General features: G+C 39.8%; 3 protein-coding genes across 5 annotated transcripts in view; 1 reads left to right on the forward strand and 2 right to left on the reverse strand.

Moving 5' to 3' along the window:
• Positions 1-3,832, reverse strand: part of BTBD9 (BTB domain containing 9) — a 110,183-nt gene extending 106,351 nt beyond the window's left edge. For 2 of the 3 annotated variants that reach the window (XM_071739364.1, XM_071739366.1), the window contains exons 1-2: positions 3,701-3,832; positions 1,757-1,923 (exon numbers count right to left, since the gene is read on the reverse strand). In XM_071739364.1, the coding sequence (XP_071595465.1) occupies positions 1,757-1,838 (82 nt within the window). In that variant the 5' untranslated portion in view covers positions 1,839-1,923; positions 3,701-3,832. Of the gene's footprint in view, positions 1-1,756; positions 1,924-2,392; positions 2,460-3,700 lie in introns of all 3 variants that reach the window. The other variant, XM_071739365.1, reaches the window with a different exon arrangement.
• A 1,562-nt stretch (positions 3,833-5,394) lies between these two features.
• GLO1 (glyoxalase I) lies at positions 5,395-12,550 on the reverse strand. Its single transcript, XM_071739368.1, has 6 exons — positions 12,383-12,550; positions 11,338-11,420; positions 9,855-9,995; positions 8,916-8,983; positions 7,740-7,829; positions 5,395-7,351 (listed from the first exon to the last, which is right to left on the reverse strand). The coding sequence occupies exons 1-6, from the start codon at positions 12,539-12,541 to the stop codon at positions 7,263-7,265; spliced, it is 630 nt and encodes a 209-aa protein (XP_071595469.1). The 5' UTR covers positions 12,542-12,550; the 3' UTR covers positions 5,395-7,262.
• Positions 12,551-12,780: 230 nt separating this feature from the next.
• Positions 12,781-14,383, forward strand: part of DNAH8 (dynein axonemal heavy chain 8) — a 126,210-nt gene continuing 124,607 nt past the window's right edge. The window contains exon 1 of the mRNA XM_071739367.1: positions 12,781-13,358. The gene's annotated coding sequence lies outside the window, so the exon portion shown is untranslated. The remainder of the gene's footprint in view (positions 13,359-14,383) is intronic.

The raw sequence follows: 14,383 nt of genomic DNA on the forward strand, positions 1-14,383 counted from the left end.
AGGCATCTTTCAAGTCAGAAGGCCTTCAAAACACTTCAGTCTGAGACCCCAGTCAGAAGACATGCTTCTTGGTGGCCATTTTCAACAGTGTGCTTGTGAAAAACACAGCCTGGTATTTATTACATAAAGCAACGTGCACCATTACAAAGTGTGTCACCGATAGAAAAACAATAACAAACACTCTCTTGCCCCCTTTTTCTCAGCTTGCTACATTTATTTTTAGTAAATAATCTGTAACATGTTAAGGCATACAAAAATGTGACCTAGAAAATGCAGCAACAACAACAAAACCCCACTGATATTTTTATTGCAGCTCTCATTAAGAGTTGTCTAATGACATACTAAGAGAGTCCTCTGAAGAGGAGTGCTGTTCCAATAAAACAAGGAAAAGCCCACATAAAGAAATCTAAGAAACTACTAATGATTATTATTTGGATTATTATTTTTATACAAAATGAGTGAAAAAATGTTTACCTAACTAATAACCCTATTCAAACTTTAGAAATAAATGCAAGAAAACAGGCTATTTCTAGATTTAAAAGCTTTATGAAGTAAGTCTGGAAATAATTAATAATTATTAAAATAAGTCTGCTTATAAAAACACTGAGTAAGTAATTTTGTACTCTTGAAATAATTAATTCCTCCATCATCTAGTTTGTACCCAGCAAGACAATACAGATCTTGTCAGAATTACACAAAGGAAATTTTCTTAAATATAATTATCTTACACTGTTATTTTATCCAAAAATAGGAACTGGTTCTCAACTGATCAGAAGGGATGAGCAGCATATCTATTTTGTACTTTTGTTACTTAGTAAGAAATTCTGGTATGCTTTAAACAATAATAATACCAGTAATTTAAACAATAAAAACCAGTAATAATGGTTCCAGGCTGGACCAGATGACCCTTGAAGTCCCTTCCAACCTGACATTCTATGATTCCATGATTCCTTTAATTACAATTTCTGTTACCTTAGATGCATAGAACACAGTAGATGTGACAGTAAAGCTACTGTACAACCATAACATTTCTTCAAATCACATGGGTTCGTTTTTTAATTGATATGCACATCCCTTTATACACGAGTATTTTGTTTTCTTAAGTTCTGGCACAATAAGCCAATATCTCAGGAAGTAAGAATTTTAGGTATGTTTTTCAATATTCACATAATATAGCTCAAATAGATACTTCAACAGTCAGAACCTTCATTAAAGAAACTCCTTTGTACTTTTAAATAACAAAACCTAAGTTGACTAAAAGTGAAAAAAACCCCATGATGTTCTGATACTTAATATCCTATAACTTTAAAATGAATTTACAGATACAGAATATGAAAGACCAAGTAAATTAAATTCACAGAACTTTTAATCTCATCTCCAACCCTTCTGTTGTGAGAGGACTAGAAGAAAAGCATATGTTAACTCTAGTTATTGATAAATAGCCATATAATTCAGTGACAGCAATCTAAACAACAAAAATGTCTTGACTTAAAAAATATGGGAAGTGATAAACTGCTGGTCTGCAAACACATTGCCATTAAGTGCTGTAGTGCTAATGGTTTACAGTCTGGTCAGAGCTGAACTCCTCTGATAGAAGAGAAGGAATAAGGTTATTAAAGTATAAGGAATAACATATTAAGTGCAGATTATTTATGAACACGCATACCAAGCAGGTATCAACGCGCTCAATACGACCTGGTTAAAAGGAACAAAACCCTTCAGTTAAAATCTCAAGAAAATTCACTGGTCCACTCACCACTAAAGCTGTCTGAAGATCTACAGTGGATGTAGCCTGTAGGCAGATGACCAGCTTCCTGAAAATTAGGGTTCTTCGCCATTCTGAACAACAGACAGATTGAACAGCAAGCTCATAAAATCGCTACTCAGCAGCATCCAACTGCACAGCAACAACTGTACCATTTCCTGAAACAATACATGAAATACAGAGCATCAAAAACTGGGGGCTTGTAGCCTAAAGCAAAAACAAGTGAGAGGCATATTCCTCAATTAAAGTTTCTGTGGAAATAAGGTGTTAAAAATTCCTCCATTCTATGGAAAAACTTCTAGTAACAGTGAAACATAACATTAGAATTTCATCATCATTTAATTCTGACCATTCAGTTTTTTAACCACCAAAAAAGATGATAACATAGTGCCTTTCATTTGTTCATTTTAATCCACAAAAAATTTGTCCTGACATTCTTACTACAGCATTAATGTCCCTGAGAACACCATTTTCTCTCAGGGGTGTCCTAATTAAACCAGGTCTATACAAACTGTATCAGACATGTTTTATTTCCTACATACTCCAAGTTCTCACCTAACTAACCTAACTAAAGGTTTCTTTTGGGGTGTTGTTTTCATTTTGGTGACTGGATTTTTTTTACAATACCTTAGGCAGTTGGATATTTTTCTTCTGTGCAAGCCTTTAATTTTACAAACAGGAAAACAATGCCAAACTGCAGGGTGAGGAAATACACAAATATTGAGGCTTTAATTGTTTAAACACGTAACAAACATAATGAGTGTCTCTCTACAGTTCTAAATTATTGTTATTCTCCCCATCATAGCTGCCAGCATGAAAAATAAACTGTATTTAATTTGCTAAACAGATTATACCTTGATTTGTGAATTCTCTCATAAGACACACTATAATATTCTTTGAAGTATATGATTAAGGCATCATGGGAGGAGAAGGAAGAAAGATTATTTTTAGGTAGTCTCATGAACTGGAAAGTAACCACACCTTAATCCAGCAAATTGAAAACAGGTATCTGGCACAATGTCCTGATTTTGAAGAATAACACATAATACAAAAATATTTATTCCTACAAGTAATATATATAATCAAACTGGCTTGTATTATAAAGTCTTAAGAAGTCATTTATGCAAAATCTTGTGGGCTTTTCCTTAGATAAATCTGAGTAAACAGACCTCACTATCTGCTGTGTGCTGTGCTTTAAAAATAACACCATCAAAGACCACTGCCGGGCAAGCAAGATTACAAGCAGATTGCCACCAAGTTAACATCAAGTGTTTTGGTCTTTTTAAAGTCTGATGACAGCTCATGTTCTGTAAGTACAAGTTATTTCAATGAATCACAGAAACGCATAATGTGTAAGAGTTGTTAAGTACTGACACCACAGAAGAACCTGCGAAAATACTGCGTGTGCTTTCAAAGAGTGAGAACACTGAACTAACATGAAAAATAGAAGTAGTACTAATACAAATTAAAAAGGAAAAAAAAAAAAAAAAAAAAAAGGAAAAAAGAAGACGAGAGGCTCTCGCAAAGAGCGGGCGAAGGGGAGGGGAGGGCAGGTGCAGCCGGCGCCTCGCACCCACAGACGAGAGGGCGGCAGAGAGCCGGCGGCCCGCCCAAGGTCGCGTCCGGGGAAGCGAGGCCCTGAGCCGGGGAAGCGACCCCCACCCGCTCGGCCGCTCCCCTCCCTCGCCTCCGCAAAAAGCCGCTCCCGGTGAGACCCCTTCACCGGCAAACGCGCCCGGCGCCTTCCCGCGGGCTGCCCGCGCTCCCGACCCCGCGGCGTCTCCTCAGCCCGCGCCCGGTTAGGAGCGCGTCCGAGAGGCCTGGGCCCACCGCGGGGGAGGCCTCGGCAGTCGCCCCCGGACTCGCACAGCGGAGCTCCGCAGAGGGGAACGCAGCCACCGAGCCCAACGACCGCAACCCTCCCCCGGGACTCACCGGCCCCGCCGACGACAAGGCCTCCACCCCCTGCCGCGCCGCCGTCGCTACGTCAACCGGCGTGCTGACGTCACTTAGCAACGACAGCCGTCCCCCTGCGTGCTGACGTTCGACGCGCACCCGCCGTAGCGCTGCGGCAGTGGGTAGAAGGTGTGGCTCCCTTCGGCCCCCGTAGTTCCGTTCCCGCGGCAGCTGGGTTCCTCTTCCGGTCGCAGAGCGGAGCCGGTCCGGGAGCGCCGGGATGGGCCCAGCGACAAAGCTGTGCGCGGGATTTAATGCGGGAGAAAATAAGCGTTGCCTTGGAGGAAGCGAAAATGGCCTAATCAGTGGTAACATTCAGTGATTACAAAAGTGTTTACATCTAAAATGTTTAACAGGTTACAAGCTAAAAGAATAATTTAAGTAGTTTCTTCTTGGATTTCATAACTAAGAATACTAAGTTTAATTACTTCTCAGCAATTAAACATTCTTTTTTTAAACATGATACTGCTGTAATTAGTTTGTAGATGCCGGTGCTTTTTTTTTTTTTCCGTTTCCTCTTCAGTGCCTCATTCTTTATCGCATTGTCTACGCTTTGTCTAGGACATAAAAAAAAAAACAAAAAACCAAAACAAAAAAAACAACAAACAAAAAAAGGCCTTGTAAGATTGGCTGACGTGCCAAGAGCAACTTTTAAATGCTAGGCAGAGAACCTTTGGCATGGTTGCTCCATCTCTTGTAGTTACCACTGAACTATCTGTGCTTGCCCTTTGACTTCCTCATCTGATTTATCCCAGTTTTCATTACTGGGTTCCATACAATTGGGTCGGTACCTTTCACAGTCACACCGGCACTTCCAAGTGCAGTGAAACAGATCTGAATGAAACACTGGATGTAAATAAAACGTTTGTAAAATTCTGAGATTTTCCTTGCCAACATCTTGGTCCTACAGCTTTAGATGGGAGATCTGTACTGACTGGAGTAAAATTCAGTGCTGGACAACTTCTCTTGTACTACTATTAGTCTAAATAATTTTCCTACTCATACAGTCTAATGAGACTTCAGCTAAATTAAAGTTCAGAATGCCAGCAGCAGAAGGGATGTATATGAAAAACATTTTATCCATCAAAACCTTATGTAGGCTGCAGTTTACTCACTGATGCAGCTCTTACCACACCTTCCACATTCTCACCCTACTAACTTCAGGAAGTACACTACTGAAGTGACACTACAGTAGTCTTCAAGCTAGGAATTCTCTTCATTGCTTCTGTAAGGTATTCTGCAACATTGTGTATCTTTTTAAAGTAGGGGAAGGTTTCATGAGTCAGCTGAGCCAACCTAGCTCTCTCCTAATAGGAACGGCTTTATTGACTCATTCAGGAAATTAAGGAGCTTTGAACTGTCTCCTCATTTCTGCTTAATAAATTCAGAGTTAAACTAATCCAGCATTCAAGGAAATGTTTGTCACATTATGGGATGAATTAGCTTGCTTAGGTGTGCATTAACAAAAGCCTTATCAGGGAGGAAGACAACTTTGAGATCATGTGGGGACAGCTATTAAGACATCTTACCTGCTCAGATCTCATTCTGGAGAGTGGTGACTGTATTGTCTCTTATCAAAATGACCTAATGTAAAGGAAAATAATCAACCCCACAAGAAACAAAGACAGTGAACAAGCTGTGTATTAGTTCTAGAAGTACAGGAGGGCAGAAAGAAAATGCAAACATGAAGCAGCCGTGTTTATTGTTGCAGAAAAAAGGCAACTTGGGAAATATTCAAGATAGGAAATTATCTACTGAATATAAATGACACTGATAAGGCACCACCAAAAGCACAGCATCTATGGATACTGCAGAGACCAGTCAGAAAATATACAAATGACAAAATGTAAGGTTGCTTCATATAAAAAACAGAAAACTGAAAAAAATATCTTTTGAGCTATAATGGCTTCTTCCAGTTAATTTATGATGCTTGGACATCTGTAGGACAGAAGTTTGCACATTCCTTTTTCCCAACACCTGAGGCTCCCATGAAGCATATACTCTATTTACTCATTTCCAAGGGTAAACAGAATACACCCTTGATTAAGTTTTATGAGTGATTTCTCATGTGGAGCTCTGTACAATTACAGAGTCCATATATGCTGTCTTGTTAAGATGCTGCAAACAGAACTCAGGATTTTTTCAAATAAGGAGATAGGACAGCACTTTGTATTTAAGTCATTAATATCTACACTAGCATGGTAGAAATACAATGCAGTATGTTGTACATTTTGATTTTAACTTGTAATCCAGGGAGTTACTGACACTTATTATCAGATCTGCATGTTACATTACTAAAGCATCCTGCTAATCAAATGCACAAAGTGATTTTCTTCACCCCTGTACTCCCAATTCATATTATCACCAGACTTCTCAAAAAGTAATCCACAAATCAAAAGCAGCAGCTTTTCAGTTACCTAGGATTCAACAGTTAGCAAAGGTTATAGTGCTTTAAAATTATTTTGTAGTTTTCATCAATGCTTTATTTTGAAGTGAATTACACTATTAAATACTCAAGTAACTGAAGATGTAGCAGGATTTCAGTGCAACCCAAACCACAGTAATACAGGGCAAAGGGTTTTTCTCCTTGTTGAACAGCAGGATTATAAACTTGACATGGTTTATGGCGTTTGTAAGAGGTGGAACAGTGTAAAATCAAATCCATAGTGTAACATACATAAATTTACATGTTTTACTGCTGTTTACAGGTATCATTTTAGCAACCATCACTAATTTTGAGGGTAGATCAAAATCTACTAGAGTAAACTTGCTTATCTGAAAACTCTTTTAAAATTATTTGCTAATAGAGAACATAACAGAGCGTTTAAGTTAGAGCAAATTTCTTCTAGTGTTGGAAGACACAAGAAGAATCACTGTCAGTTATCAACTATAAGATCTCTTTTCTTGGCTGTCAGGAGAGAGAATCTAAAGGATTAAATTCTTTCTGTTGATTTATTTTCTTGTTATAGGCAAGGCTGTTTAAGGCTGCTCCTTAAAAAGTTTTGCCAAGCATAATGTAAGAAAGATCAGGACTTCCATAAACATGATACTACTCAAGTCAAAGTTAGTCTGACATTTTATTTTCTAGTATACAAGATTGGGCATGAAGCCTTCAGGATCTTTTGACTTCATTAAAAAATATTCTGAAGTTGGTTTTGTGCATTGTTGAAGATCAGCAGTAGTAACACAAGATTTTTTGTTGGTGGTGGTTTGCATCTAAACAGGGTGAGGTGAATTTCTTGTTACATATCTTTTGATAATGTTTAGTGAAACAGTAACACAATCCATGTTCAAGAGGAGAATGCATGTTAAGCTCTCCCCCAAAAAACGATTTAGTATTCCTAATAGGAAAGAAACTGCAGAAGCATCACAGGGCAAGAAAAAGGGAATTCAAATCGAGTGAGGTTCTAGGGCATAGTTTTAGAGGAGACTCTGAACAGGACTGATTCCTCTCCATTAAGGGAGAATTTTACAAACACTGCTACGTATTTCTTCAGGGGGCTGAAAGTGTGCATCTCTTATATAATGTACTTCATCAGAACTAAGTAAGTGTCACCATGTGCTTAGGGTTCAAAATTTCAATCCAGTAGCCATCCGGATCCTGAACAAATGCAAGTCCTTTCATCTTGCCTATTAGGAAAAAAAAACAAGTTAAAGTTAAGAATACATGACTACTTCTTAATGTCAAATATGACTTCTTGGAATCTTTTTTCCTATTTATATGAGAGTAAGTTCAATTTTAGACAGCTACTTCTGAAAACATCCACATTATGGCTTTTGTCAGCATTAGATCTTTGTATGCTGAATTATCAGTTTAAGTCACTTTAATCTAACTACTACTAAGATGAATCTACTGTCAGTTTTTCCCACTCTAAGAAGGTGAAAGGGTAACTGGTTCAAGCCCCTTCTAAGCAGTGACAACTACTAAAAACTTGTTACCCAGTTTTCCAGAAAGATCTAGCTAGAATTCATTAAAAATAAGGAGAAAAATTTACTTGCAATTCAGATGAAGACTTACCATCATCTGGTTTCTTCACAAATTTCACTCCTAGTTCTTCAAACCTCTTACAAGCTTTATAGACATCAGGGACAGCAATGCCAATGTGCCCTGTGTAACAAGGTAAGAAGAGTGAAACAGGCTCTTAAGAATGGCCAGGTGCTCTAGCAAAAAGTTGACATGCTGTAGTTCATGTAGGACTGTATACAAGAAAAATACAAGAAAAATATTGCTTCCAGAAAGAAGAGCATTTTGGGTATTAATGTTGTTTTCCTTGAGAAAGCTGGCTTTTTGATAATGCCTTTTAGTACAGGAACTTCAAAGTTAAAATACCTCATACTATTTAGATGAGAATATTATTTAGACCAGCATAAAATGAGATTTTCAATCAAGATGTTTTATCTATATTTCCTTTCTCAAAGCATGTCCATATAGCAGGATTTTACTGGATTTTCTCATTTCAGAAGTACAAGGAGTTTATCATTAATGCTGTATTGTGGAGTATATGTTAGTACATTAGCACAATGCAAGGCCTGACCTTACAAATCAATTAAGAAGATTTAAATGTCAAGTAGCCAGAGTATGAAACTTATTTCACAAGCCACTGAAAGAACTCAAAGTATCAAGTACAGCCACGCACATACCAACCTCAGTGAGAGAGACAAACAGAATGCTCCTCCTAGCTTAAAATGGGTAACCAGTGAATTATAAAATAGAAATCAAAACGTAAATCAGTGTAAACACTATGATAATCTGATACACAAAAGCAATCACTGTTCTTCATTCAGTAGTATTGCTGGCATATGTTTGCTTGCCAAAGGATTAGATTCTTCCTAGTGTAACCATGGATCATTACTCTCAAACACATTTTGGTTTACCTATTTCCATCATCTGTTAAAGCATACATTCTGGAATTAGAGAGATAAAGGATGAGATCCAGGTTCCTTTATTTCCTAGTACTAGTAAATTTTTTTCAGAGTAACCTACTAGAAAAGTCTTTTCATCCACGCAAGTTTAAAATGCTTTCTCAAGCAATTCTCAGAAAAATAAAGCCTAAAGTATATATTTACCCAATGACCTCTGCACAGAATTTATATAGATATTTTGAAGCTCCATTTTTCCCCAATACACAAGAGAAAAAACGTAATCATAATAAACCAAAACTTAAAAAATAGAAACACAAAACCAAAGACCTACCAAATCCTCGGGGATCTGAATTGCCATTGTGGTAAGACTGATTTTCATCATTTTCAGTGCCCCAGTTGCTGTAAGAAGTAATTATTGCATATTGGAAAAAAACATCAAAATTAACAGATCCTAAATGTTCATTTTCCTAGGGAGGATAAATTGTTTCTCCTAAGAAACGAGAGAATTTCAGCTGTTGGCTGCATTCATTAAACTACCAAAATTTTCCCTAATCACAGCTCCTAGGGATAATCTCAGGGGCTAATCCAGTCATGCTCACAGCTCTTCACTTCATTCAAGTTCTACATTTGAATGATACAGAGACTCCTGTCTTACTCAGATTAGAAAGAAGGTTGTGCTGCATGTGTATTATCTACCTGTCACTGGAGAACAGACACTGAGGACAGCAGTGCCTGGAGCCAAGAGTGGGGTATTTTGGGAGATCCTGCACAATTACTGTAGGCAGCACCGTCCGGGCCCACCACCCGGCAAGTCCCGGCACCTGCTGCCTACAATTACAATTAACAGTAAAGTTAATCAAGTTGTCTTGTTTATAGGGAATGTGTGTTTTGACTTAACACCTCTTTTGATCAAATCCCAAAAGCAATAGTTACCAATTTTTAGGATGCTGTGGGGATTTAACCACACAGTTTTTTCTAAATTCTGTGGTTTCCCCACCCAAGTGGCATGCATACTCAAAATACAGCAAGCATGATTTAGAGTTTATGTTCCATGTTCTCTTTCACCTAGCAGTTTGAAAGAGATCTGGAAAGAGAAAGATGAAGCTTGCTAGGTATGCAGGACCTCAGCCATATGTTAAGGCTACAAAACAATGAAGATGTTCCCACAGTAACAATTAATTTATTTTTTTTCAATCAACAGGATTTACATTGATCCACTCTGTTTAATCACTCTTAGGTAAATGTCATCTCCCATTATATTAATACTTACTGTGTCAGTTCAATTGTAGCTTTTCTGGAGAAGGTCCAAACTGTTCTCTCAGCTTTATCTTTCGGGATATTATTTTTATCTTCATATCCCAGGAAATAGAGCGAGAACTTCATAGTAGGAAAGTCAAATTTTTGAAGCAGTCTGAATGACATTTATTTTGAAACAGCAATTTAAAAAGGTCATCAGGTAACTTTCAAATAAACCAAGATGCTTTCCCCATGGAAGAATTACTGCTGTGATTTTTTTTCCACTCTTACTTCATGCACATTTTAAAATAGCTACAGGTTGAACTATTGCACAGAACTATTCCAGGTAGCATTACAAACCTACAAAAATTACAAGAATCAAGTGTTTAAAAATGAAGCTATTAGTAACTGAATAGCAAAGCCAGTACAAAGGCTCAAGTATTGAGATTGCCACTGTGTCATTTGTCATATTTCCACATTAAAATATCATGTAGTAAAAGGGCTGACATTGAAACTTATTTCTTGAGATCAGTGACACAAAACAAAGTTAATGAACACAGCAGAACTAAAAAACAAACATACCATTAAATGAAATAGTTTAAAAATTTCAATAGCTGTGCATTATGATAAAATCAGTTTCAAATGTGACAGTTTAAACAACAAAAAAATAGTTAAGGTGATAAAAAGCTGCCTATAAATTTTCTCTTTTTACTACATGCTAGAAGTCACCCACTTTGCTGTGAAATAGTTGATACATCTCTATTTTCACCTAATTTCCAGAGATGATGTGGCACACTTAAAATAATTTTTATTTAGGACTTTTAACCAAAACGAGCAGGCATGCAAAATAAATATAATTTCCTTTTCAGCTTTTTAATTTTCTTTTATTTAGTTTTTACTTTCTCACACCCACATCTTCAATAAAGTGGAAGTTTATGTTTTACTGTAGCCTGGACTGGCTTCAAGTTGTTAAAAATGTTATAAAATAACTAATTCCAAGTGTCAAAAATGTTCACAGAGCCTTAGCATAAATATTTGGCTACTGCAGTGCATCTGTCTCCCAACAGACTCCTAAAAAAGACAGTTTGGTCCCTTTTTCCAGTCTCCATTGCCTTGGTCTCTCGTGACTGGTGATCATAAGTCACCTCTGAGAACTAGAACAAAACTTAATTTCAAGATTTACAGTAATGACTCATGCTTATAGACACTGTCATAAAAGTTACCAATGAGCTTCAGGCTCAGTGAAGAGGAAGTAAGCAAGCCATACAGTGATAATTAATAACCTCATTAAGAAATAAATTTCTAGTCAAGGCCAGTATTGGTTCATTTGCAACACACACATTAACTGTGCTGTGGGAGTTGGGAGACAGCCAAATTGTCCAACTGGGCAACCAACTGATAGTGGACCATTTTTTACATAGTTAGACCAATTAGTATGATTAAATCAAAATAACAATAACTTTTCAGAAGAACACTAAGGAAAAAAACACTTATTATGGCCTACAATGTCAACTCACGTCATTCCAAGAACTCTTGTATAAAAATCCAGTGACTTCTTAGGATCCTTTACTCTTAACATTGTCTGCTGCATCAAGAAATCCTGTGGGGGTAAAAAAGGTTTGTTATTTATACATCAACCAGAACTTAACTATGGGTATTAACAAAGATGTCAGTTAATAATGAATCTAAAGCTAGCAGGTTTAGAACTAACAAATAGAGTACTACATTAAGTGTACATAAAGCCTTTTGCCACAGTTTTACCCATACAGACTTGCATTACATAAACATGCCTTTGGAACATGATGTTTAGAACAAATAAACAATACCATCACAGGCATCACTCAGTACATTATTATCAGTGGTAACAAATACGATAGTATGGTCCTTAGCTTTATTACTCTTTTATCTGTAGCACAGATAAACTTTGCATGCAAGCACAACAGGCACGTATCTGGAATCTGCAGCAGGTTCATAAACATCTAAGCTGATGAAAAGTGAATGGTCTTAACAGATGTACTTAAAAAAATAAATATGTAGAACAACTGAAATGCAATTATAAGGTTCTCCTAATAAATAATTTTAAAGTTTGGATGGTGTGGGAGATTTTTTTTTTTTGCACCCCTTGCATGCGCTGGCCGAAGAGCTCCCGGTTGTGCGGGGGGCGGGCAAGAAGCGGCCGCTGCCTCTCCCCAGCTCCAGCCGGGCCCCCCTCTCCCTGCGCTGCCACCGACCCGGCCGACCCGGGGAGCAGGCCTGGGCGCGGGCAGGGAAGGAGGCTCACAAGGACGGGCCTCAGCGGTTCGCCCTTCACCACCAGAAGTGAAACCGAGCCGGGTTGGCCAACGCCGGGGGCTGTCTCCCCGCAAAAGAAGGGGCGGCGAATCCCCAGGACCTGGACAGCTGCCTGCCATGTCCCGGTCACCGCTCTCATTCCCTCACACCGGGACCTTTCCCCGCTCCAAGACGCTTCCCATCCCCCACACTCAAGCCCCGCAAAGATCAGGTCCGGGCACCGGCACTGCCGCAGCCCCAGGGCATCCTCCTGAGCCGCATCCACCCCACCTTAGTGCTGGCATCCGGCTCCGAACAGGCGCCGTAGGCTGCTTCATCGCTCAGACCGCTCAGCTCAGCCGGGGCCGCCATACCGAGAGAGGAGGAATAGGAGAAGCAGGGGAAGGAAGGGTACGAAGGGGAGGAAGAGGAGGAGGCGCCCGCGAGCATACGGTGCCTCGCTCCGCCCCGCGGGAGGGCCGGAGGTTGGCGAGGTCGCTGTAAGGAGCTGGGAAGGTGTAGTGCGAGTTCGACAGTGCCGGTTGGTTCTTACAGGCACTAAGGGGATGAACCCCTCTGGCTGTTAGTAAATTAGCTGAAGTGTGGAATGACACTAAGGATCCTCCGCCTTGACGTGACAGTCACAGGGGGTAGCACACTACTGCCGGAAGCTGGTGTAGGTACCCAGCTCCGGTGGAACGGTGTTTTTTGTTTGGCTTTTGTAAATCATTTCCCTTTGGCTGAAAAGCACTTTTACAGTAGAGCATTTGCACTTAAGTGACTTCCGTAGGTACATTTAAAACCCCCTCCCTGAGCAAGCGAATCTACAGCACGTCGCTTCGCAAAGCTCGCGTTCAGCTCCTCGAAGCGGGGGTCCAATTTCGGCGGTGCCGCTGCCACCCCTCTGCCCTAGCCCCGCAGCCGTTAACCGCCACAGGTTACCCGGCACCGACTCCCAGCAACGGCCATCCCGTCGCCACTCGCCATCTCACTCCGCTGAGCTGCCAAGCACCGGCGGGGAGGCAGAACCCTCAGCCAGGGGAGCGCCGGCGTGGGGGGCATCTCGGGTCTGCGGGCGTTGGAAGCCGTTGTTCCGCCTTCTGAGGGGCAACGGCCGGCGGGTTTGGCAGTGCTGGGGGAGGGACGCTCCCCTCTCCCCGCACCATGAGGTACAGCTCCAGCCAGGTCCGTCAGACTCTTTGCCTGCGTCTCTGCGAAAGCCGAATTGCAGTTTAAGGCATTGCAGCTTTTCAGAAGAAAGCCAGAAGTGAGTATCCCTCGTGATCTGTGTTTGGGAATCCTCCACTTTTCTTTCCCTCCATCACTTCCTCCTACTACTTTCTAAGAGATGCGCGGGAAGCCAGGCTCACTTTTCTTGCACCAGCAGGACCCGTAGACAAGGTTTGGGGCACTCTGGTGAGGAGTAAAGGAAACCTTGATATAAAAGCACATTAGCTTTGCTTTTAGAGAAAGCTTAGAGAACCTCCACCTCTTCTGAGCTTTCAGTGGAAGTTATCAACTGCCCCGTCCAACTCAAAGAGGTCCAGTTAAAAGGCAAGGAAATTAACATTCAGACTCATTCCACCTGAGTGTCAAGGAGAAAAGTACCATTGCTATGTTATCTTATAGATAACTAGCCCAGTCAGAAAAACGGGAAGGAAAGGAATGAATATTTTTTATTTTCCTTTTTTGTGCACATGACTTTCCTAAATTGCTTTTCTTTAGTATTTTTACTTTGAGAAAGAGATGAACATTTTCTAAAGGAGAGGTGATTGCATGACAGAATCCATAGGACAGTGACCACTTTGCTAATAATGGGCAAAAATAAGGAGCTAGTAATTTAGCACCAAGTGTTGCTTTTCATGTCAGCCTCACTTCCGATTTGCTGAATCAAGCAGTAGTGTCTAAGGGAGTGTATTAACACATTTACACGTCTGGTTGGCTGCCCTAAGGCTTTGCAAAAACTACTAGGTTCTCTTTATTTTTACTCTAATTCCTATAGTGATGGTACTCTGAGTAGAATAACAGTTTCCATGTTTTTTCTTAAATCTCGTATCCTCAGTATGAATTTACTGGCATATTTAACATTTGTTCTGTAAAATATTTTTTCGTAATCTCCATTAAACCAAAAAAGCTCTTTTTGGAGGAAAAATGAGATACAGGTTAAGGACTCTATATATAGCTCCACCAGTGATTACAGTGCCTTAAAATTAGTTGCTTAGTCCATGTGATGTGAGCAGACAGACCAAAACATTAGATTTTCTTTATGTATTTGTGTTAGTATACACTGAG

The sequence above is a fragment of the Heliangelus exortis genome, chromosome 3 (genome assembly GCF_036169615.1).
Source record: "Heliangelus exortis chromosome 3, bHelExo1.hap1, whole genome shotgun sequence".
NCBI lineage: Eukaryota > Metazoa > Chordata > Aves > Apodiformes > Trochilidae > Heliangelus > Heliangelus exortis.